The following is a 25107-nucleotide window of genomic DNA, read 5'->3' on the forward strand; positions in this document are numbered from 1 at the left end:
CTTAAAAAAGGAAGAAAATTCTGACTCATGCTACAACAAAGATGAACCTGGAGGACATTACACTGGGTAAAAATAAGCCAGACACAAAGAAGATAAATACTGTATGTTTCCACTTCTCTGAGCTACCTAATGTAATCAAGTCCAGAGAGTAGGAGGAGAGGGAGGAGTCGTTTGTTAACGGGGACAAAATTTCAGTTTGGGAAGAAGGGAAAGTTCTGGAGACGGGGGGCGGGGGGGGGGGGTGTTTGGCTAACGTCCGTTCCCTCTCAAGAATGTAAGAAAGTTCTGGTGACGACTGCTCAACAGTGTAAATGTGTTTAGTGCCCCCGAGCCCCACACCGAAGATGATTAAGGAGCTTCATTTTATATGTATTTTAATGAAATTTCAAAATAAGATTTTCAAAAATAAATAAAAATTTCAGAAGTTGCAGACAGAAAGAGAGGATGACACTGTTAAAAAGACATTTTAAAGTGGGGGTAGGGGGCTGAGAGAAATAAGTCAATCAGAGGAAGATAATTATCACATGATCTCTCTGGTATGAGGAATGAGAGGAGTGGGGGTAGGGAGGGAAAACATGGGACAAGATCGGGGCGCCTGGGGGGCTCAGTGGGTGAAGCCGCTGCCTTCAGCTTGGGTCATGATCTCAGGGTCCTGGGATTGAGTCCCGCATCGGGCTCTCTGCTCAGCTGGGAGCCTGCTTCGCTCTCTCTCTGTGCCTGCCTCTCTGTCTACTTGTGATCTCTCTCCGTCAAATAAATAAATAAAATCTTTAAAATAAAAAAATAATGGAACAAGATGGGATCAGGAGGGAGACAAACCATAAGAAACTCTTAATCCAGGAAACAACAAACTAAGTGGGGGGGAACAGGGTGGCTGGGTTCTGGACATTGGGGAGGGCATGTGCTATGGTGAGTGCTGTGAATGTGTAAGACTGATGATTGACAGACCTGTACTCCTGGGGCTAATAATACATTATATGTTAATAAAAAAAAAAGAAAGAAAGAAAGAAATGGGGGTAGGGGGCACCTAGGTGGCTCAGTTGGTTAGCCATCCGACTCTTGATCTCAGCTCAGGTCTTAATCTTGAGGTTCAAGTTCCTTGCTGGGCTCTATGCTGGGTGTGGATCCTACCTTAAGTAAACAAACAAACAAAGTGGAGGGAGGGGTGGGGAATGCCGAAGAATTGAAATCCGAATTGAAATCCGTAATGAAGAAAGATACTGGTCCCCCTTGGGCCCTGCCATGCCATCCACTGTGACTGTCCTCTCTCCACTTCACTGTCCCCTGACTGGGAAAGGCACCTGTCGGTCACCCTGCTGAATGCAGACCCACCCCGCCCCACCATCCTCTCTCTGAGGGAAGGCCCCCTGTCCATCCTGGTCCATATTTGGCCTGGTCTGTAATCACGTGGGTCACTTACCTGGTTTTTTTGGCTAACGTCCGTTCCCTCTCAAGAATGTAAGCCCCGTTCTGTTTTGTTCACTGCTCTATCCCAAATACCCAGAATGGCAACTGGACAGTGACTTCCAGTACACAAAGCTGTAGGGCGCCTGGGTGGCTCAGTGGGTTAAAGCCTCTGCCTTCAGCTCAGGTCATGATCTTGGGGCCCTGGGCTGGAGCCCCAAATCGGGCTCTCTGCTCAGCAGGGAGCCTGCTTCCTCCTCACTCTCTGCCTGCTTCTCTGCCTACTGGTGATCTCTGTCAAATAAATAAATAAAATCTTAAAAAAAAAAAAAGTACTCAAAGCTATAAAACACTATCACAGGAAAATTCCATTTTGGTAAACTAATCTCACTTTGCGCCTACAACAAAAACCGTTATCATCATTCCAGGGCGGATGGGATCGAGTGATTTGTGTTCCCTCTGTCGCTTGCTTGCATTTCAACAATGAACTGGTGTTGCTTTTGTTAATACATGTCCTGATAGGTTACGGGTATTATCTTTAAAGTTTCCAAAATAAAAAGAACGAACATCTGGCCTCTTTGGTACTTAAGGTGTCCCTCCTGGGCCCTTGTTTTTCCCCAGATCCCTGGCAGGGCACTGAGGGGGCACGACTCTACCCCTGGGGGGGGTGTCCCCAGACCCTCAGGGTGTGAATAGGATACCTGAGGTCCCTATTAGAGAGGGGGTAGCACGTGAGTGGTCCCAGAAGCTCCGAGAGAGGAAGGGCCTCTGCGGCTGAGCAGCTTGGACAGCTGACCTTCCAGCACGCGACTCACTCACTTGAAGATCTGCTCTTAAGGCTTTTGCTTTTGTCTCACTAAATTCCAGGCTGGGTTAAAATTTTCATCTCCTGGGCGCCTGGGTGGCTCAGTGGGTTAAGCCGCTGCCTTCGGCTCAGGTCATGATCTCAGGGTCCTGGGATCGAGTCCCGCATCGGGCTCTCTGCTCAGCAGGGAGCCTGCTTCCTCCTCTCTCTCTGCCTGCCTCTCTGTCTACTTGTGATCTCTCTCTGTCAAATAAATAAATAAAATCTTAAAAAAAAAAAAAAAATTTTCATCTCCTTCCACCAACCCTGTAAATAGAAAAAGGCTTTTTGTGTGGCTTCAATACAATTAATACACACGTCTGTAGAAGCTGGAGAACGTGGACAAACACAAAATGGCATAATGGTCACCTGCGATGATCTTGGGGGCAGGGGAAGATCACTACCGTGTTGGTAAGTCCTGCTCCCGTGCAGGAAGGTCTAATTTACAAAATGAAACTAGAATATAACAGAGTTTGCATACAAGGTTTTTCTGTTTATATCATGTACATTTCTCCTGTCACTAAACTTCTTTGCAACAACTTCATGTCTAATGGTTAATCTCCCACATACAATTTAAGCTACACCTTACTTTGCCACTTTCCTACTCTCAGAAGCTTAGGCTGTTTATGTGTGTGTGTGGCCATTATCAATAAGGCAGTGAGAAATATTCTGAAATATAAATCTTTGACTACATCTTTGACCCAGGAAAAATTACTAGGTCAAAATGTATGTGCTCGACGGGACACCTGGGTGGCTCAGGTTTAAGCCGCTGCCTTCGGCTCAGGTCGTGATCCAGGGTCTTGGGATCGAGTCCCACATCGGGCTCCTTCCTCGGCGGGGAGCCTGCTTCTCTCATTGCCTCTGCCTGCCTCTCTGCCTGCTTGTGTGTACTCTCTCTCTCTCTATCTCTGGCAAATAAATAAAATCTTTAAAAAAAAAAAAATGGATGTGCTTGAGGCTCTAGATACACATTGACCGGTTTCCCTCTAGATCCACTACATAAATGTATCTGCCTACCAGCAGTATATAAGCATGCCCAACATAGTAAGTTTGAGGTTTACTAACACTTTTTTCCCCAAAGTTGATGTTTAAAAACATCAGTTTGTAGGAAGGGCAAAGTTGAGCAGGAGCACTGTAAACTTTGGGTGTTTACTCTTCTGCACGCAGGACCCGAGATGTCAGAAGTGCCTGGTCTACGAGATTGGCACTCTGCTTATCTTGGGTGCCTACAAGCTTTCACTTCGTTTTATCTTGGTACCCAACTGGCCTGACTTGGGGTAATGGAACACAAGCCAGGTTTGGGGCCTGGCCTCATGGGGCACAAAGGCCTGCATTTCAACCCCAGGGTAGCTATATGTAGCCACCAGGGATGAAATTACTAGCGGCAGCTGCCTTCTCCTGCTCTTACCCGTGGTCAACTGCTTCACTTACGTTAGCTCTGGGCCTGACCCTAATTCCGGAAGGAAACGAGACAGTGAGCCCTGTGTTCGGCCCCTTGCTGGTCCCTCTCAAGCTGTGTATCTTTAGATAAATCAGTTGCCCCTCAGTTTCCGCATCCATGAAATGGGGACAAAGCAGGCAAACAGTATTACAGGAGGGCGCAGGGAGACAATGCATAAGGAGAATTTAGCATTCTGATCATGTGGACTTCCAGGGTGGCTCAGAGTCTGCATTTCCGGGCAAAGCAAGGACGCTCAAAAACGTTCTGGGCTATAATTTGTGTTACTGGCCATGCTTTATAGATCAGGGGACTGAGACGGGTAGGAATGTGAGTCATACGCCCAAGGGTGCCCTCCATCAGCTGCTCAGCCGGGGCTCCGGGGCCCAGGACAGCGCTGACTCTGACCAGGTGATATGCCCAGGGCTTCCCCTACACTCTTCATGTCAGGAAAGCTGTTTCTCATCTTAGGGCAGAAGAACAGAGGTCCAGACACAGGAAGCCATTTGTCCGAGACCGTACAGCGAGGAGGCGACACAGCGAGGAAGGAGCCAGGCTGCATCTGCCTTCACAGTGCTTCCCACCCTTGCCTCTGTGCAAATAGTTGGAGTGCACACAGCAGGCACCTAATAAAGACTGAAAGGGCAGGAAACCTATGCTGCAGAGGGAGCTGGCTCCCAGGAACAGGCCCTCTGGGAGCCGCTGTGCTGCTGGGAGTCAGCAAGTCATCTCCCCCTCCCGAGTGGCCAGGCCAGCCTCCTCTCCAGGGGCAGAGAAAGCTGGCGGAGGGAGGCCCTGGCGGGTCTGGCCCAGAGCCCACCCACTGCAGGCCCCGGGCGAGGCTTCCGAGAGGGTTCAGCCGCAGGAGGGCAGGCACTGGGACCTGCAGCAAGGAAGGGGGAAAGTAACCCCAGGCAGGCAGCCCATCTGGGCCTGGCATCAGCTGCTCAGACCAGGCCTAGGATGCCCATTACTCATCATTTTCCTGGCAGCTCTGGCCACCTACTCCTCCCAGCTAGGAGGCCAGTTCCTTAGGATGGGAGACGGGATGCGGCCACGCCCCCGCCAACACAGAGACCTGCCATGGTCCTTATTAGACCAGCCATCCCACACCCCCCACACCTGCCCACACCCCTCCATAACCCTCCGACTCTCAGAGGCTCTCTCCTGCCCTCCTCTCTCAACATTTCCCCTAAAGCCCAAATTCATCCCGCCCGTCAACCCCGTCTTAATTCCCCAAGAATCCAACGACCTCCTCCTGACTCCCAAGCAGAACCCTCAGCTTCCTCCTGCCTTGACATGTCTTGCTTGCCCCACAGCTCCGTTCTCCCACATCTCCAGTTCTAAGCGACCTCACTGAATCCTGACCACCCTCCTGGAGGGCCAGCAACAACTGGGAGCTAAACCCATCTCCACTTCCATCACTAAAGGAGGAAAGGCTGAGACTCAGAGACGTAGAGTAACTGGCTAGAGGTCACACACCTACTGAGCCCCTGATCCAGAATCTGAACTTGGGACTGCCCACCCAGAAAGTGCTCTGAACTCTCAGCGCCACGGTCTTCCCAGCAGCCCCAGCCAGCCTGGAGTAGGGATCACCTCTACTCCTCCAAACCAAACACCCACATTCGGAGGGCAGCTCCCTCTGGCCGCCTTCACAAGAGCCACTTCTGAGTCATACTTCAGAGCATTTTTCTGCTCAGCTTAAACTCCTGAAGTCTACGATAACACCCCTGAAGCCTGGCACTGCAATTTGTTGCAGGCTCTGGAAGAGTCAGTTAATTGGAGAGGGCATGGGTTGGGACCACCCCAGGCTGGCAGTCATTGGGGGTTAGCAGGCTGCAAGCAGTGACTGGCTCCAGTCACGGAGAAGCCACAAACCCTGGAGCGCATAAGTATAAGCGGAAACTCAGACTAAGACCCCTAAAACCGCAAAGCAGGAAAGGGTCAGACAGGTTCACACCAAAGGTCACATAGCCAGTAAATGACAGAATAGGGACCCGGTGGGGAAAGAGACTCCAAGAAGGGAAGGCTCCTACCCAGAGTCACCAGGTTAGGTGGCAGAATGCGGGCCTGAACTGAGGGTCAGGACCTGTAACTCTGTCCACTGCTTTATAATGTTACCGATCTAACCCCAAATGAGAATACACCAATTTAAATTTGCAACTCAATCCCCCCTCCCATTCATGATTCTCTTGCCTCGCTCTATTTCCATACCACTCATCACCTTCTAATATACTTTACATACTTAATGTTATTAGAACCTGAAAAAGGGGCACCTGGCTGGCTCAGTTCGTTGAGCTCGACTCTGGATTTCAGCTCAGGTTATGACCTCAGGGTGGAGGGATCGAGCCCTGTGCGCAGCGGGGAGTCTGCTTATCCCTCTCCCTCTGCTCTCCCCAACCCCACCACTCATGCTCTCATTCTCTCATTCTCTCTCTCTCTCTCTCTCTCAAATAAATAAATAAATAATAATTTTTTTTTTTTTAAAGGAAAGAAAGAAAGTCCACTAGATCAAGGATCTTTAATCTCTTTTGCTCCCTGGCATACTTTAAGCACCTAGAACAGTGCCTGCTCCATATAGTAAAAGCTCAGTGAATATCTGAGTAAGTAAATTAGTCCAGCAAACTTTTCTACTGAACACTTAACTAAGCCACACTGCAAACTGCAACTGCTTTGCTCTGTCCCAAGTCTACTTAGACATTAATGTTCACTGAACCCCGAAACAAGCCAGGCTCCAGGAAGGAGCTCGCAAACCAACCCAAATTCAAGCCAAATGCGTACATTTCCTTAAACAACCAAACTCTCCAAACTACAGCAGGACACATCTCTGAATGGAAGAGAACCCACATTTCCCGGCAGCTCCCTCTGAGAAGCCGTTTTATCTAACCTCCCCCCCCCCCACCACCCCCAAAAAAGGCCCAGCGAGACTTGGAAAGTCTGCAGCCCCTTAGCCCGGCCACCCATTCACAGCTGCTACTCTTCCAACACCGCTTTTGCTAAACAGGTCTCAGGGAGACCAGCCACAACCCAAGGGCTGAGGGGCACTGGGCACTCTGGCCCCCCAGCTCATTTGTACCAGACTCTCTTCCCTGGGATGGCAGAGGAGAAGAAGGGTCCAGAAATGTCCTTGGCCTTCTGGCCCTCTCCCTGGTGCTGTCCAGTACCTCCTAGTGGGAAGGTTGCTGGGTGGGCAAAATCAGAGTCACCTCTGGAAGGGTGACATCTGCAGACACGGACCCCTTGGGTTCCTGCAGCAATTCCCGGGGAGCCTCCCCTTCAGCCAGCAGGGACAGGGTGTTCCGCGATACCCAGGTGCATCTGGGGTTGGCTGAACCAGACTGCAGAAGGCAAGACTTGGAGATTTGAATATATGGCTTTTGACCAAAGCCAAAAAGCTGTTCCAAGAAGTCCTGAGTTCATTTGTCTCAGTCCAAGGGACAGAACAGCAATCTCAGGAGGGACTGTTCCAGAGAAAAGGAAGGTATTCCAGAAAGTGCTGCCCTGCATCTGCATGGTCTTCCAGAAGAGGAAATCAACACAGTCTCCGTCAGCCCCTCCCCCCAGCCAAGGAGCTGTAATACCCGCAGCTGCAGCAAACATTTACTGAGCTTCTCCTGTCTAGGTATCCTGCCCAACCTGTAGCAGAGGCGCACCTGCCACGGACCCCTACCCCACCTTCCAGCTGTTTAACCTTAGGCTCCTATGGCCTCTGTGAACCAAAGTCTCCTCATTCGCAGAATGAACGATAACTCGATCTACTTCCTAGGCTTGCGGTGGGAGTTCACGGAGATAATGCTTAGCCCAGTGCCTGCCACATAGTAGCGCCGTGCTTTCAAAGAAAAGGACCGGCCTATACAGAGAAAAGGAAAACTGTGTAAGCGGTTCCTAAAAGTCCTGTAAACCATCACGGACACACTGAGTTCTCTCCTAAGCGTTCGTTGCTGCCTGTTTGTTTTCAAATAAACTTAATCCTCACAGCATCCTCGAGGTGGAAAGGGCAGAAGGCAGGGCGACAGTCCTCGTGACAAAGGACGACAACAAGGCCCCCGGAGGTCCGGGGAGGCGGCCGGCAAGCACACGAGGAGGGGCCCTCTCCCCTCAAACCCTCCGGAGCGGGTTCAAAACATGGGAAGCGGGGACGAAGGGGCTGGAGGCCATCATTAGCGGGGCAGCCGGCGCCAGCACGTTAGTTCCCCACTGCTAAGAAGTGCTCATCTTTTATCCCTAAAGAAAAAAATGCACGTCAGGGCCCAGACCCTGGGGAAATAAGTCAGCGCCCCGAGACGCCACACTCGTGCTTTCAACGCTGGGCCCGGCCCCGCAGAAATAAAAGAGATGGCGGTCCCTGTTCCGGAGAAGCAGCGAGCCCTCCCCCCAGGGCTCCAAGTGGGGCCCCAGGGCCCCAGAGGACACCCCTGGGCGCCGGCCGGAGGAGGGGAGAGAGCGGCGGCGGCCGGGGGTCCCGGGCTCCGCTCACCTGGCAGCGGCGTTCTGCGCACCTGGCTGAGCCAAGCCCCAGCCGGCCCGGAGCCAGGCTGGGGTGCCCCTGCTCGGAGAGGCCCGGCCCGCCGAAGCAGCCGGCGGCGGCCCGGAACTCACCTGCCGTCGCAACCGCGCCGCCACCGCTTGTCTGTCAAGCGCGCTCACAGCTGCACAGCGCAGAGCTGTGGGATCGGCGGGCCGCGCCCCGCCTCCTCCCCCTGGCAGCCCAATCAGGAGAGGGGGACGCCACGGGTGTGGGCGGGGCTAGGCGGGCAGTGCAGGCCGGGGGCGGGGCCAGGCGAGCTGGGGGCGGGGCCGGGCGGTGTGCGCTCTGACCTCACTGCTGCGCGCCGGAAGCCATCCCGGCCACGGTACGGGGGCTCGGCGGCGGGACAGCGGGGCCGGGGCGACCATGCCGGTCACCGGCAAGAGTTTCCGCCGGCGTCGGGCGGACTCAGAGTCGGAGGAAGATGAGCAGGACTCAGAGGAGGTTCGGTGCGTTTGGGGTGGGACGTCCAAGGGGCAGAAGAGAGAGCCGGCTGTGGGACTTATTACCGGCTAGGCTCCTCTTTGTGAGCCGAGATTGTTGTCCTTCTCTGCAGACAAAAACTGAGGCTCCTAGGGGATGACGCCGCCGCCTCTAGGCCGCGCAATTGGGAGAGGTGTCCCCACGATGCACGGTGGATCTGACACCCAGTGGGCCTGAGCGCAGGGTCGCCTTCCGGACCATTGTGCTGGCGGCTTAGCGTCTGGGCAGGGGTGCCAATAGAGGCTGCCCTTGGAGTCTGAGTTCCATGGAGGGTCTCTCAGTCTGTGCGTTGCCTTTTTTCAGATTAAAACTAGAAGAGACCCGCGAGGTGCAGAACTTGAGGAAGAGGCCCAACGGGGTGAGGTGGGTATCGCGCCGGGGGACCGGGAGGAGGAGGAGGTGGAGATGACAGAGACCCGCCCCCGCCTCGGTCGCCATCACAACTCTCTCAGGCGTACCTTCTTCTCTTGACCCTCTGTACACCTTCCACTGCCCTCCAAGGAGTCCACCCCTCTTCATTTTATTTTATTTTTTATTTATTCCACTGTTGTTTAAAGAGGTTTAACCAGGAGATGGCCTGAGCTGTGTGGTGTTGAGTTTTACCCCAGAGGAGCAGAAACGAGTGATTAACTCCTACTTTTATTGCCCCCGATTGTGAAATGCCCGTTGGTTGTTAAGAGTTTGGAAAATTTAGAAAAGTGTAATCAAGAAAATAAGCAGCACCCATAATTCTCCCATCCACAGGCAACCAGTGTTAACACTGAATGTTCTGGCTGATCTGTTTTCTTTCTCTTGTAAAGGTTGTGAGTACTTTTCTTCTATGCTGTTTTTCAACTCACTTTCACATTTTGGGCATCATGTGGTTTATTTTTCCAAAATCCTTTTTAGTGGCTGCATATTAGCCCACCACATACATGTGCCGTAGTTTGCCAACTAACCTCCTACTCAGGGGTCATTTGTAGGGGACAGTAGGTCATTGTTTCACCAAACAGGAGTGCAATAGGTACTTTTTTCTACATTCGTCTTCAGCTTTGTGTTCTCCAAAGGCAAAATCTTTTTTTTTTTTTTAAGATTTTATTTATTTGACAGACAGTAGTAGGCAAGTAGGCAGAGAAGCAGGCAGAGAGAGAGGAGGAAGCAGGCTCCTCGCTGAGCAGAGAGCCCGATGTGGGGCTCGATCCCAGGACCCTAAGATCATGACCTGAGCCGGAGGCAGAGGCTTTAACCCACTGAGCCACCCAGACGCCCCTCAAAGGCAAAATCTTAATGAGATTGCCAAGCCCAAATAGTATCACTGGCCTTGAAGGAGAGTATACACCTTCACTGCACACCACCCCCCCCATCCAGCATCTAAAGTGCTTGCTGAACTCTGTTTTATGCTTGTAGGCTTTTCCAATTGTCTTTGGTGCCCACTCCTCAGATCTTGCCTTTGCTCTAATGTTGCCACATACAGACTTTCTAAGTGTATTTCCTCATATCTCAGTTATGCGATTTCTATCTCTATCTCTCACTCACTCACTCTTCCTCTCTGTCACTCTTTCTTTTTGTTTTTGCTCAGTGCTGTGGCCCTGCTGGTGGGAGAAAAGGTACAAGAAGAGACCACCCTAGTGGTGAGTTGTGGGGGCCTCCCTGGGTAATGGGGAGCTGTCGCTGCTCTCCAGTGGGTGACTGTGTTAAAACAAACAAAAAAAAGTCCATTCCCAATAATATAGATGCTTCCTCTCAGCTGTGTTTTGTGCTCATCCGACTTTCTGCAGGATGATCCCTTCCAGATGAAGACAGGCGGTATGGTGGACATGAAGAAACTGAAGGAAAGAGGCAAAGATAAGTAAGTGTAGACCTCATGGAGACACACACTGACCTGTAGCCTCTGCCTGGGTCTATGTGACCCCAGATAGTGGGGGCCTGTAACAGCAGCTTTAGTGGGACATCCTGAAGTATCCTTGGTGCTTTATAAAAAGTAGGTAGCTTAAAACCAAGTGAAAGCAAAACTCTTTTTTAAAATTTTATTTCTTCATTTGAGAGAGAACGTGTACACCCATGCACACGCTGGGGGGAGGGTGGAGGGAGAGCGAGAGGGAAGATCTCAAGTGGATTCTCTGCTAAGCGTGGAGCCCAGTGTGGGACTGGGACCCATGACCCTGAGATCATGACCTGAGCTGGAATCAAGAGTCAGATGCTCCCGGTGCCTGGGTGGCTGCATCAGTGAGGCGGCTGCCTTCAGCTCAGGTAATAATCCCAGGGTCCTGGGATCCAGTCCCGCATCAGGCTCCCTGCTCAGCGGGGAGTCTGCCTCTCCTTTTGCCCCTCCCCCTGCGCTCTCTCTCTCTCTCTCAAATAAACCTTAAAAAAAAGGAAAAAGATGTTCAATGGACTGAACCACCCAAGCACCCCAAAAGCAAAAACGCTTGAAAAGTTAGTTTAGTGCGCTGTGGCCATTCTTTCATAAAGGTGAATTGTTTAGTGTGTTTCAAACCTATGTGGAAGTTTTGTTTTTCTTCTTTTTTTTTTTTAATGTTTTTCTTTCTTAAGAAACGCAAAAATGCAATTATAAAAATAATAGAAAAGCAAGAAATAAAAGTATCTACTCATTCCCCAGAGAAATCTCCAGAGGACAAGTTTGCTTGCTTCTATTTCTTCTTATTTCCATATCACATATATATTTTTTCCCAACCAGAAGCGGGACATACTGTCTGTATGTGTTTTATTTGTATAATATCGATTGCAGCCTCACTGAGTTGTAACTTTAAGACTCCGCTTCATTGCTTCTTCCCTTAGGATCAGTGAGGAGGAAGATCTCCACCTGGGAACATCATTTTCTGCAGAAACCAACCGAAGGGACGAGGATGCTGACATGTAGGTATCAGTCTGGGTATTAGCGATTTGGAGTTGGCTGCAACTAGAGTGTAAGATGTTTAGTTTTAGATGACATTTCTAGAATTATCCAAAGGCAGTGGGGAGCCCGATGCAGGGCTTGATCCCAGGACCCTGAGATCATGACTTGAACTGAAGGCAGATGCTTAACCGACGAAGCCACCCAGGCGCCCCAGAAACAACTAATTTTCAAGACAAGTTTTGTGAATCTCCTGGCTCTCCCTGAGGTATGTGACTTTCTCGTTTCAGGATGAAGTACATTGAGACAGAGCTGAAAAAGAGGAAGGGGATTGTAGAACACGAGGAACAGAAAGTCAAGCCGAAGAATGCAGAGGACTGTCTTTACGAACTTCCAGAAAACATCCGCGTTTCCTCAGCAAAGAAGACCGAAGAGATGCTTTCCAACCAGATGCTCAGTGGCATCCCCGAGGTGGACCTTGGCATCGAGTATGTTTCAGACTCCTGGTCTGGTCCCTCTCCTGCCCCAGCCCCCCGAAAAGCGCTCTGGTTTCCAGTGAAGGGGACTGTTTCTTGCCTATCTCCTTGGAAAGCCACAAATACACAAATAATAACTATTTTCTCTGGCAAGCTGAGATACGTGTGCCAACAGTGTCTCTGAAGGATTTGGTCAGTGTTATTAGACTTAAGGGAAAGTCTCCTGAACGCAAAAGTTAGATATTTTGTGTATTGAGACATAATCAACATGTAACATTATATTGGTTTCTGGTACACAACATAATGACTGGATATTTGTATACAGGTGTTTATTTTTATTCAGTCTCTGTTCACAGCCCTTAAGCTGTTCTAATCAGACCCTTATCTTCCTCTTTTATTCTAGCAGGAGCAATGTTCAAGGTTTACCAGCCCATGATCCTCCTTTTTATTTTTTGCAAAACATCTGTTCTAACATGGGATCGTCATGGAAGAAATGCGATGGTCAGAATCCTCTTTGGGTGTAGTAGGAAGTGGGGAGACTTCTGGATTCTCACCTCTTTTCTGGCCTTACTAGCTCTGAGCCCTAGGCAATTCTTTTTTCTTCTTTGAGGCTCAGTTTCCTCTTGATCAGAAGAGGACAGTACGTCCTGCATCTCCGGCAGCTGTGAGAACACGTGAGAACACGTGTGTAGGAGAGTGGTAGGTCAGCTGTAGAACACTGTGCTCTAGGAGCGGATCTCCTTACACAGTGGTGGCTTCCAGCCTGACCGTGAATTCTGTCTGAGGACCAGAGGTGAGAAGGTCTAATACACAGCATGGCCCCCTTCTCCCCACAGTGCTAAAATAAAAAACATCATTTCCACGGAGGATGCCAAGGCCCGTCTGCTGGCAGAGCAGCAGAACAAGAAGAAAGACAGCGAGACATCTTTCGTGCCCACGAACATGGCTGTGAATTACGTGCAGCACAACCGATGTAAGCTTCTCTGGGGAAGTAGCCCTGCCCCACTGGGGAGGTTCCCTGGCTCCCGTATTTTGTCTTAAGTGTCCCCTGGGCTCTTTTTGATCCAGTTTATCACGAGGAGCTCAATGCCCCCATACGGAGAAACAAAGAAGAGCCCAAAGCCCGGCCCTTGAGAGTGGGGGACACGGAGAAGCCAGAGCCTGAGCGTGAGTACAGCAGGGGCCGCAGGGCTGCCTGGAGCAGTCATCGGGGCCCGTGGAGGCAGGGTGGCCTCTGCAGGGGTGGAACGTGGGCTTTGGGGCCAAGACAGCCAGGTTCCACTCCATGCTCTGGACCGTGGCCACTGCCTTCCCTTTTCTAAGCCTCTAATTACTCACCCGTCCATGGGGACCATCATAAAACCAAATATTTGGGGTCGCTCTGAAGATTCACTGGGCTGTCAAATTATAATAGAGACTTAGAAATTTCAGTTATCAAAAATTATTGACTTCAATAATCAAAATACATTGAATGTTACTCACAACACCCAAAGATGAGTGCCATTGACGTTTTTATGGATAACCTTCCAGGCTTAAAAGAAATTACGAATATAGAAACATACAGCAGATGGGACGTCTGGGTGGCTCAGTTGGTTAAGCAGCTGCCTTCGGCTCAGGTCATGATCCCAGCGTCCTGGGATTGAGTCCCACATCGGGCTCCTCGCTCGGCAGGGAGCCTGCTTCTCCCTCTGCCTGCCACTCTGTCTGCCTGTGCTCGCTCTCTCTCTCTCTCTGGCAAATAAATAAATAAAATCTTTTTTTTTTTTTATTTTTTTTTTTATTTGTTAGAGAGAGAGAGAGATACAGAGCACAAGCACAGGCAGACAGAGTGGCAGGCTAGAGGCAGAGGGAGAAGCAGGCTCCCTGCTGAGCAAGGAGCCCGATGTGGGACTCGATCCCAGGACGCTGGGATCATGACCTGAGCCGAAGGCAGCCGCTTAACCAACTGAGCCACCCAGGCGTCCCATAAATAAATAAAATCTTAATTAAAAAAAAAAAGAAAGAAAGAAACATACAGCAGATACATATTTAATAGGATCTCACAGTGTTTTACTCGGTAGTGTGCCCTGCGTGTCTCTCCGTGACAGTAAATACATAGTTGCCCGTTCAGTGGCCACCTCATGTTCTATTGTGTGGATTTACTGCGGTTCCCTCTGGTTGGACACTTAGGTTGTTTCTCATTTTTCCTGATTTAAAGGCTGTTTTGCCTGTATTATGTCCTTCGCTCCATGCCACGAAGTTGCCAAACGCTCCTCCAGGCGTGCGGCGATTTGTTCCTCTGCTGGCAGCGTCCACCTGCGCCCCTTTCCCTCATGCTCGCCCGCACCGGGGGGTGTCGCCTTTTTTATCAACAACGGGATAAAATGGCGATGCTGGTAACATGCAGAAGTTGCTGAGGCTTCTGAAACATCCAGACTGTTTTCCCTTCCCTCCCTCTTGAGAAATTATTTTCTGTAACGTCCCAGTTGCATAGTCTTCAGTTCTTGCAGCTTTGTGTCATTCACACACGGTAAGCAAGGACTTTGGCGTCACCAGACTCGGGTTCCAATCTCAACGTCCCTTCCCTTTCTGAGCAGTAGTGTGGAAGTCACTTGAGCTCTCTGGACAGTGATGGCAACAGGCCCCCGTTAGAATTGGGGGAAAGAAGTTGTATCTGAAAGTATCGGGCACCAGGCTTCGTGCTCAGTCACACTCTCACTGCAGTTGAAAACACCCTCCGACTGGTCACCTCATCTGTTGCTGTGTAGCCTAGGCCACCGTACGGTCACCTGACTCCAACCTCTATTTATTTATTTATTTTAAGATTTTGTTTATTTATTTGACAGAGATCACAAGTAGGTAGAGAGAGAGGAGGGGAAGCAGGGTCCCTGCTGAGCAGAGAGCCCGATGCGGGGCTCGATCCCAGGACTCTGGGATCATGACCTGAGCTGAAGGCAGAGGCTTAACCCACTGAGCCACCCAGGCGCCCCCAACCTCTGTTTATTTTCATTCACTCAGTAACAAGTATTCACTGAGGCCCTACTATGTTCCTGTTCACGGTGGTAGCACCTGGGGCTCCTGTGGGGAATGAGACCGGCGTGGTCCCAGCCGAAGCAGAACCTCTCAGCAGTTTCCAGCACGGCCAATGGCTTTTCCTCTTTGCCTTCGCAGGATCCCCTCCTAACCGCAAACGGCCCGCTAATGAGAAGGCCACTGACGACTATCACTATGAGAAGTTCAAGAAGATGAACAGGCGGTACTAAGGGTGTTGAAAGGGAAAAGTGCAGACTGGGACGTAAATAGCGCCGTCCCCTCCGTTCCCCACGCCCCACCACGCCACACCCCCGCCGACGAAAAGGCTTCCTGGACAGCAGTTTGCTCATTTGCTAGCAGACTGGTCCCCAAACAGACCCTCTTAGCCCTGCTGCTTACCTGCTGGATTTTTCAGGCACCGCATTTATAACCTTTTGAAACAAAACAATGTGTAGTTTCCCTATTTGTGGGCAAACTCTATTCCTGTGAGCGTTGTTAATCTCGTTTGTAAATATGTTGACTTTCTCTTAATATTGGCTCTGGGTCAGGAGGAAACAGCTGTGTTCAGAGTGAGATAAAACCCTTTAGATTGTGCTGTTCATTATTATATATGCAATCGTGTCTTCTACTTTCCAATATCTGGAGTTCAGAAATGCATCCGTCACTATTTATGCTGGATCTAGCTGACAGCAGAAAAACCTAGGATGGGGTCAAAGGGACACTGGCATTTTCTGACTTTTACAAAGTTACCTATTCCTTTTCAATAAGAAAGAAAAAATTTATATCATTTTCAGCACTTGAGTATTAAATATGAAACAAATCCAACCTTCCTGTTTGAACTGTGTCTCCTTCTACCAACACTAGGTAATGTGTTGGGAGCCTGGGGCATGGGCAGCTCAAATGCGGAACCGTGTTCCTGAGAGATTTTTCTCATTTTGTTTAAGAGATGTGGACAGGATCCAAGCCGTGGGCTGTGGGGGGCGGTGCCCCCTGGGCTGTCATTTTCCTGAGGCACTTAACACAGGTCAAGACAAGAAAGGATGAGCAGGTTGGTTGACCTCTGGGCTGATTTTTAGAGTGGGTGTTGTGGTTAGAGGACTTTGGCTTTAGAGTCAGAGCTGAGCTCTGCTCACTGCCTACTATACCCTCGGACCAATCTCTTTTCCTCTGAGCCTGTTTTCTCATCTGTAAAATGGAGATAGTTTTTATTTTTGTATTCCTTCCGCTATTAGAATGCATGATCAGTGAAGGCAGGAATCATGGATGTCTTGTTTGTTTTTTTCCTCTAGTCCCCAGGGTCTAGTCCATAACCCAACACCCGGGCAGTCCTCAAAACCATGAATGAATGGGTGAGTGAGGGCAAGTAACTTTCCCTGGCAAAATCGGACGAACACTGCCTCATCCAGGCGCTGAAGGTCAGCAACAGTCATAAATCACGTTGCTGGTATGTATCCTTCATATGTCATGATAGCACTCTGCCTGTGTGAGTATGCTCCGCCCCAACACATATCCCCAGTCTAAGCATAAGAACATCACATCCCGATAGCGGGGAAGCCAACCAAAGATTTGACCAGCCTCCCCGAAACTGTCAAGGCCATCAAAACCAAGGAGAGCGTGAGAAACAGTCTTAGCCAAAGAGGAGCCTGAGGAGACATGAGAACGAAACAGAATGTATCTTGGACGGGACCTAAATCAGACATGCGACATCAGGTAAAAACTAAGGAAAAATGAACAAACTTTCGTTGTATCAATATAGGTTCATTAATTTTAACAAATGTAACACACTAGTATGTTAATAATACGGGGAATTGCGTGGGAAGGTATAGAGTTATACAGTCTTCATTTTTCTATAGATCTAAATTCGTTCCCGGAAAACAGTCTTTGGAAAAACAAAAAACAAAAAAACGCCCCCAGCGGCCTCCGGCGCTCACCTCCCGGAAGCCGGAAAGAGCTCCGCCCGACACAAAGATGGCGGCCGCGACGACGTAAAGAGGCCCGCCCCGCACAAAGATGGCGGCCGCGGCAGGGAGGAACCGGAAGCGCATTCTTGCAGTAGCGCCGGCCTGGGGCAGCGCGAGAACGCGCAGGGAGGCGCGGGTCCGGGCATGAAGCTGGGCCGGGCCGCGCTGGGCCTGCTGCTGCTGGCTCCGTTGGCGGTGCGGGCGGTGGAGCCCATCAGCCTGGGCCTGGCCCTGGCCGGCGTCCTCACCGGCTACATCTACCCGCGTCTCTACTGCCTCTTCACGGAGTGCTGCGGCCAGAAGCGGAGCCTCAGCCGGGAAGGTAGGACGGGCGGGGCGGGCGTCGGAGGCGGGGGTCGGGCGGCAGGCCGGGGTCGGGGTCGGGGGTCGGAGCCGCAGCCGGAGCGGCCCGGGCGGAGGGGCGCCCGGCTCAAGGCCACGACCACGGACGGACCGGATTTGGCCGGAGAACCGAACAGGGGGGCTGCGGGCCGGGCCGCTTCCTCCGCCGAGAGTTTCGCTTCTTCCCAGCCAGAGGCAAGAGGGGCGGTGGGAGGTCTTCCCGCGCCGGGAGCGGCGGCCGAACCGCAGCCCTGCGGAGCGGGGCGCGGAGAAGGGGCAGGGCCGGCCGGGGGAGGCCTCCAGGCCCACCGCCACCTGCGGGCCCAGTGCTGACCTAAGTCAGCGTTTCAGCCCGCGCTCGGCGAGCTTAGCAGGTTCCGCGGGCTCTCACGGCCTGTACACTCGGCTGGACTTCGGCAGACGCGCCGACACTCCCTCCCTGACTAGCTTTGTTTCTCCCAGCGCTGCAGAAGGATCTGGACAGCAAGCTCTTCGGACAGCATCTTGCAAAGAAAGTCATCTTAAATGCCGTGTCCGGCTTCATAAGCAACCCGAAGCCGAAGAAACCGCTGACCCTCTCTCTGCACGGGTGGACGGGCACGGGCAAAAATTTTGTCAGCAAGATCATCGCGGAGAATATTTACGAGGGTGGTCTGAACAGTGACTATGTCCACCTGTTTGTGGCCACGCTGCACTTTCCACACGCCTCCAACATCACGCTGTATAAGGCAAGAGCAGAATTTTGGAATCTTTCCTGGATGATGCTGGGGTGGCAGTGTCTTTGTGGGGTGGGTGGGATTTGGGAATTCCGTGTTGGAATGAGTGAGCCCTGAGTCTTCTCTTCTACAGGTGTAGGTTCCCTTTGAAAGGTGTGGAGGTTCGGGAGGGTTTGAGGTTGTGTGGAGTGGTTACACCTTCTCAGCTCCGTGGTGGTTGCTGAAAACGGGCTCTCCAGGAATACTCTTTTTAGTAAGTGGGGTTTCTAAGTAAGTGGGGTTACATGGATGTCATCACATCCAATCTAAAGATCATGACCTGTAACTCATTTTGTAAAACAGGAGACATTTCTAGAAAGGCCTGAGGTTGTTCGGCCAAAGTGTTGCAAACTCCTTGTACAGTTTAACTCACTGATAAATAAGAGCCTGGGCTTTGGCAGCAGACACACCTGGTTGTGAGTCCTAACTCTCCCACCTGGCAGCTGTGTAGTCTTGGGATTGAAGAAGGCCGGTGTACACAGGATATCTATTAATGTCGCCATTTTAATGACAAGGACCAGGAACTCAGTGACACAGCACCACTAGGATAGCCACACAACAATCAACATGGGGCTCTGGAAGTGGGCAGAGCCGGCTTCACATCCCAGCTCTACCGCATACTAATTTTGTAATCTTGGGCAAAATGAGGAAGCTGTGTGCCTCAGCCTCCTTATCTGTAAAATGGGTATGATAAAGCACACTGTGGGGAGTTCTGAGGAACCAAGGAGCTTGTGTGGGTCAAGTTCTTCACAAGGTGCCATACCCCCAGCAAACACTTCATATACTGGGCCATCGTGCGAACAGTTGTAGTGCTGATGCTTGCACCGCGTGTTTGCTGCACTTGCTGAGAACTTTGAGTGGCTTTTGCCCCTTGTCATTCAGGACCAGTTACAGTTGTGGATCCGCGGCAACGTCAGTGCCTGCGCGAGGTCCATCTTCATCTTCGATGAGATGGACAAGATGCATGCGGGCCTCATAGATGCCATCAAGCCTTTTCTAGACTATTATGACCACTTGGACGGGGTCTCCTACCAGAAAGCCATCTTCATATTTCTCAGGTAAGGTCGGGGCCGGGACCTGCTTGAAGAACTCTTTGAGCCCAAGTCCGTGGGCTTTGGCACAAAACCCAGTCCTCACTCCCCGGAATTCTGTTGTAGCAATGCTGGAGCCGAAAGAATCACAGACGTGGCTTTAGATTTCTGGAGAAGTGGGAAGCAGAGGGAGGAGATCAAGCTCAAAGACATGGAGCCAGCCTTGTCCGTGTCCGCCTTCAATAACAAGAATAGTAAGTGCTGGCGCTCCTAACCCATCACATTCGTGATCCTGCGTCCCTGAGCTGTAGGTCCTCAGCCTGGCCATGGCCTGGGAGCTGGCTAGCAAGGCGGATTCTCAGTCCCTTCCCTGATCTACTGAGGCAGAATTTCTCAGAAGACTCTGTGTTAAACTTTAGGTGACTCTCCGTGTTTTCTTTAGCTAAATCCTTTTCCTTTATGGAATAAAAGCAGCCAGGTGAGCAAGGAAGGCTGTTGGGGGTGCCTCCAGAGGAGAGGGTCTGTCGGGTCCCTTCCTCCTGTGTGCTGTCCTGGAGCTCTGAGATTCTGTGCGCAAGATCAAAAGCCAAGCAGCAGTGGGCCCGTGTTCTGCACTGGGTGCCGTGTTGAACACTCGACCTGCAGATTTCCTTTGATCTCCACAGTAACTCTTGGGGTAGAAACTGTCATCATCCCCAAGGAAATGGAGGCCTAGAGGGAGCTGCTTGCCCAAGGCTACCCAGCCTGTTTGGTGTCTCTGGTCCCCAGAGCTGAGCTTTTCACTGCCCAGCTCGTGATTTTTCTGGTGAACACACACACCTTTGACCTTGAACCCTTGGCGATGAGAATTCCCCATGATGCAAAATGACTCACCTGGTAACCTGGGAGCCACGCAGGCTGACTGTTACCATTTAAGTCTGCTCTGTTCAGGTTCCTTTTGAGCTTAGAAAACAAAAGTTCTCCTTTGAAACAAGAAACTTCTTCTACTGTAGAAATACACGAACAGTATGGGGGTGTTGTGTGTCCGTTTGTGCAGGCGGAATATTACTGATGAAAGCCCGGGTATTTTGTAATCTGTTAGGTGGTTCATTGGCATGCGAAACAGTAGGAACACATGCACTAGAAACCTTAAGCCTGAATGCTTTAGCAATTGAGGCCGGTAGCTTGGGACCCACATTCTGGGGAATTACAATGAGTTCCTGAGTATAAGCTTCAGAATCAAGCAGACTTGGCTCAGCTATTTACTGACCACAGCCCCAGGCAGATGGCTGAACTCATTCATTCATTCCACTGGTGTTCATTGAGCACCTACTTGGTGGCAGGTACTGGTCCAGAAACAGGGCACATAACAATGAACAAAAGCAAATCCTTATCCTCATAACAATAAACAAAAGCAAATTTTTATCCCAATAATCATAAATAAGGAAGGAAAGGCATCAGATGATGGATTTCGGTATCTGTATAAAGGTGGAGATATCTCTTCCTCTCCAGTAGGTAAAAAGTAAGTCAGTGATGGAGGTTTGGGGGTGCTGGAGTGAGTATAGGCTGCAGTTTCCAGTGATGCGCTCAGGGATGGCTCATCGTGAGGGTAACACTTGAGCTGAGCCAAGGACTGAGGGAGTGAGCCATGTGGCTACCACAGGGAACAGCATTCCATCAGAGGGAACAGCACATGCAGGGTTACTGAGGTGGGGGAATGCCTAGGGTCACCGTGTAGACTGTGGCAGTCCAGGAAAAACAACAGGATAGGGGGTTAGATAAGAGGCAAGGCTTGCATTGGGGGTGCTGGTCATCGGAGGCCTGGAGGGCCCTAGGGAGGCTTTGGGTTTGACTCCCAAAGGAGGAGGGAGCCCCTGGGTTGTTTGGAGCAACAGCGTCATGACCAGACTTGGTTTTAACAGGACCACGCTGGGTGCTGGGGGGAGAGTGGACTGAAGGCAGCCGGGGCAGGGACCCTGGGTGGGAGCTGTGCAGCGGCTTGGGGGACAGACGCTGGTGGCCCGGCCCCTCATGCCATCAGTAGAATCGGGAGACACAGCGGGATGAGGATGCATTTTGAAGGGAGAAACCTACAGACGGCAGGATGAGATTTCCTGGATCAGTGTGGGGGTGCGAGAGCGCCGGCTCGGGGATCCCGCTTGATCAGGGAAGGGTGGTGCTGCCATTTCGGGGGACAGAGTGCAGAGTTGCAAGTATGTGGGGCCGGGTGCGAGCTGGAGACAGGTGTGGACCGTGAGCGAGGCACCCTTGTAGAGAGATGCGGGGCACATGGCTGGCCGTTCCAGTGGGGTGCTGGGGCAGAGGGCGCCAGTGGGGCAGTCCGGCCGAGGGTACAAACTGGGGAGCGGTTCGTAGATGGTTTTTCAGGAGACCCCATCTGAGATCATTGTTCCGCCAGAACACTCTCCCGATAGTCGGTTTCTTGTCGTGCTGCTTCCTGCCAGAGGTCACCTCCTCAGCCGGGCCATGTCTGCCCACTCTGGCCCAGGAGCCTGTCCTCCATGCCCGCTCGCCCCATCTCGGTGCTCAGAGCCCCAGGCACTATCTGAAATCGTCCGTGTACTGCCTTGTCGGGTTGTGAACCCCTGAGGGCAGCGTCCGTGTCTGCCCAGGGCCCAGGGCTTGCCCGACGCAGAGCAGGCCTTCAGGAAAGGAGCTGCCCCCGTTACTGCTCGGCCACTCGTTTTGTTTCCTCCCACGGCCAACTTCACCCCAGCCAGGCAGTGAGATCTTTATTGAGCACCAGTTGTGTGCAAAGCGCTGCTGGGAGAGTAGAGCGGATGCTCCAGTTACGATTTGTAATGAGAAATAGTATTTGCTCTCTGCCTTCGGGCACAGATCTAAAGCACTCAGAATTTCCGAAGGGACAAGAGCCATAAAGGTGTTTTGATATTCATAACAGAGCCGCTAACCACACCTGAGTTTGACTTGATGAGGTGCCTTTGGGGAAGCATCTCTCCTGGCACTTTCTCTGAAACTCTGCCAGCCTGGAAAGTTGGTCCCCGCTCCCTGCACACCGCCCTGCCTCTCTGCGTGTTCCCGGCACTCTGGGCTGCGCGCCTCTCTCCTGCTTCAGATCTGTAGGTGCATCTGAGATGCCGCCCCTGAGCCTGAGCCCGTGGCTCCTGTGCTTGGCTTCCGTGGGGGCATTGAGCTCCCGGGTTACACGGGACTCACTAGATGGCGGGCTCCGCCTCCGGGTCTGGCCCCCAACAGACGCCCGGTGGACATGTGTCTGATGGATGGGCGGTCAGGTGGACAATGACGAACACCACCTTTCTCTTTTTCCCAGGTGGCTTCTGGCATAGCAGCCTGATTGACCGAAATCTCATTGATTATTTTGTTCCCTTCCTCCCCCTGGAATATAAACACCTAAAAATGTGCATCAGAGTTGAAATGCAGTCCCGAGGCTTTGAAATTGACGAGGACATTGTAACCAAAGTGGCTGATGAGATGACATTTTTCCCCAAAGAGGAGAGAGTTTTCTCTGACAAAGGCTGCAAAACCGTGTTCACCAAGTTAGATTACTACTACGATGACTGATGGCGGCCTGGAGTCACTGCTTCGAGTCGGAGAAGAAGGAACTCAGCACACGGCTCTCTTCCCGGACCTCCCCTAGCCCTGTCCTCTGGAAGAGGACTGAAGGAAACGCTTCCTGTGGGACAGGACGGGCATTTTCCTGGGCCATTTTCATCCAGTGAAGCTTGATGGCATCAGACCCTACAGATCGTGGACTTCGGAACAGCCCCAGGAGCCTTTAGCGGAGGAAGCAGGCAGCTCCCAGTCTGCTCGGCCCAGGGCTCATGATTTTTTAAAAAATCATGTTTTAATTTCAAGTGTTTCTGTTTCAAGGAAGGACGTCTTAAGTTTTACTGAAAATGTAGTAACTTTATTTAAAATGGTTTTTAACATTATGAGAAACTTTTCAAACTCTACATTGCTGGCTTCGTGTTTTTTGTTTTTTTAAAGTTCCTGTCACCATATCGTATACTGTGATGTCTTTACTGCAAAGAAGTCCAGGCCCGGGTCCTTAGCACGTAGTCCCTAAGATGGCATAACTGGGGACCGAGGCAGGAGCAGTGATCAGACCTATCATGGGCTGACCATTGCGAGGGGCACTAAAGTGTTTATTATTTTTTTTTAAGATTTTATTTATTTGATAGAGATCACAAGTAGGCAGAGGCAGGCAGAGAGAGAGGAGGAAGCAGGCTCCCCTCAGAGCAGAGAGCCTGATTTGGGGCTCGATCCCAGGACCCTGGAATCATGACCTGAGCTGAAGGGAGAGGCTTTAACCCACTGAGCCACCCAGGCGGCCCCGCACTAAAGTGTTTAGATAAAAGCAGGAGTGTGTAAGAGGGGACACACTGAGGCAAGTCACAGATAAGCCTTAAATTCCCTTTCCAAGGGTTTTGATCTCAGTAACATTGTGAACTGTGGGAATAGCAACATTGTGAACATTGTTAGAAACAGAGTTTCCACGGGAGAGAAGTATTTCCAGCTTCTCACTTGCCAGGCCTTCAGCCTTGCAAAGGAGGACCCTTCTCTGCTTCCCATTCCAAAACGAGCCCCACAAACTTGTCGTCTGGCAAGTTCGGCCATATTTTTAAAAACTATATTTGTTGCTAGTTGCTAGTTCTTGTTAATGAACTCCCAAAACTTATAAGTTAAACTGCCTGCCCTCCTCCCAGTCTACCCTGTGGATGCCAAGAACAGTGTTTTTACTTATAACTACAGAAGAGCTACCGTTTTACAATGATATTGTGTAAAACTTGTGAATACATCTTAAAGGAGGGGAAAAAGCCTCCACCGTAGGTCTTCGGTGCTTCAGCTGTGAATGAAGACCCAGCAGGTGCAATGCACAGCCTAACCCGAGGCCTCTGAGCCTCCTGATGGCTCTTGCTCTCTGCTTAGCAGCACTGGGCTTCACGGAGCTCCTGATACCCAGCCGTGGAGTTCAAGTCCAGAGACACAGCCTCAGCTACAGGGGACTAGGCATACCTTGGTGTCCACGGCACCCTTGTGCACCTACAGCAGGGGTGGGGGTAGTTCCTGTGGGCTGTGGCACTAAAGTGCTCACAGACCCATTTTTTGCAGGACCAGAGGACCAGCTGGCACTTGCCACCACAGGACTTTGTTCTGTGGGACCTGGCCCCAGAGAGGCTCTTTAAGGGCATCCAGGCCTCCTAAGTCTGGATGGCTGCAAGTGTTGGAAGTTTTAAGATTTATTCATTCGAGAGAGACCAGGAGCATAAGCAGGGGTGAGGGTCAGAGGGAGAGGGAGAAGCCGACCACCCTGAGCAGGGAGGCCGATACAGGGCTGGATCCCAGGACCTTGGGATCATGACAGGAGTGGAAGGTAGAGGCTTAACCGGCTGAGCCACCCAGATGCCCCATGTTGGAAGGTTCTTGATGTGGAGCAGAAGCTGACCTGTCGTCCTGTCGCCAGGGGTCACAGATCGATCAGGCTAATGACTTTCAGATGTCAGCCCCAGCACCTGGGCGCCCCTCCATAGGGAACATGGGAGTCCCCTGACTTCCATCTGGCAAATTCAGTCTTTGTAGATGAGGGCGAAGTGGAAACTGCACGAGGCTGGGAACAGACCTGGAAAGTTCTGTCTCAGGACTTGAGCACCTTCAGTTAAGAAATGGTGGGAGCGGGTGGGATGCTGGGTTTGAACTTTCTAGGAAGTAGCTGGCTTGTCCTCAGTCCTGGAAAGGGGGTTGGTATTAACGATCTGCCGACAGAGAAGCGCCGTGGACTGCACTCGAGCAAGGACCTCACGGGACGGTGCGGGCTTCCGGCTCGGAGCCCGGCCTTGCTCAGGTGCAGAAGGTCAGCAGGAAGCCCTGTTTTCCCACTGCCTCCGTTCCCTTCCTACGTCAACTTCAGGAGCAAACACTTGCTAGAAAGAAGCCCAGCTCTCCCTGGAGTTTTCATCCGTGGAACTGTGGCACAGAGCCCATCACCCAGTCCAGTGTCACTGTGCGTGTGGGTGGTGG

The 25107-nt window shown here is 51.4% G+C and overlaps 3 protein-coding genes and 1 long non-coding RNA gene across 8 annotated transcripts in view; 3 read left to right on the plus strand and 1 right to left on the minus strand.

Annotated features, from left to right (window-relative positions):
* The window catches only part of USP20 (ubiquitin specific peptidase 20), a 42981-nt gene extending 34614 nt beyond the window's left edge, over positions 1–8367 (minus strand). For 4 of the 5 annotated variants that reach the window (XM_059410559.1, XM_059410562.1, XM_059410561.1 and 1 more), the window contains exon 1: positions 8286–8367. The gene's annotated coding sequence lies outside the window, so the exon portion shown is untranslated. Of the gene's footprint in view, positions 1–8163 lie in introns of all 5 variants that reach the window. The other variant, XM_059410560.1, reaches the window with a different exon arrangement.
* Positions 8368–8503: 136 nt separating this feature from the next.
* C9H9orf78 (chromosome 9 C9orf78 homolog) lies at positions 8504–15843 on the plus strand. Its single transcript, XM_059412177.1, has 9 exons — positions 8504–8663; positions 9001–9060; positions 10256–10307; positions 10455–10525; positions 11476–11553; positions 11821–12018; positions 12843–12979; positions 13075–13173; positions 15157–15843. Exons 1-9 carry the CDS (start codon positions 8581–8583, stop codon positions 15246–15248), a joined length of 870 nt encoding a protein of 289 aa, XP_059268160.1. The 5' UTR covers positions 8504–8580; the 3' UTR covers positions 15249–15843.
* Positions 15844–15887: 44 nt separating this feature from the next.
* Positions 15888–16948, plus strand: LOC132024339 (uncharacterized). The gene is made up of 3 exons (XR_009406229.1): positions 15888–16066; positions 16308–16728; positions 16872–16948. It is a non-coding gene; the product is annotated as an uncharacterized LOC132024339 (long non-coding RNA).
* Positions 16949–17039: 91 nt separating this feature from the next.
* TOR1A (torsin family 1 member A) lies at positions 17040–23042 on the plus strand. Its single transcript, XM_059410567.1, has 5 exons — positions 17040–17301; positions 17784–18049; positions 18959–19134; positions 19234–19361; positions 22400–23042. The coding sequence occupies exons 1-5, from the start codon at positions 17124–17126 to the stop codon at positions 22648–22650; spliced, it is 999 nt and encodes a 332-aa protein (XP_059266550.1). The 5' UTR covers positions 17040–17123; the 3' UTR covers positions 22651–23042.
* Positions 23043–25107: the final 2065 nt, after the last annotated feature.

The sequence above is a fragment of the Mustela nigripes genome, chromosome 9 (assembly GCF_022355385.1).
Source record: "Mustela nigripes isolate SB6536 chromosome 9, MUSNIG.SB6536, whole genome shotgun sequence".
Classification (NCBI taxonomy): domain Eukaryota; kingdom Metazoa; phylum Chordata; class Mammalia; order Carnivora; family Mustelidae; genus Mustela; species Mustela nigripes.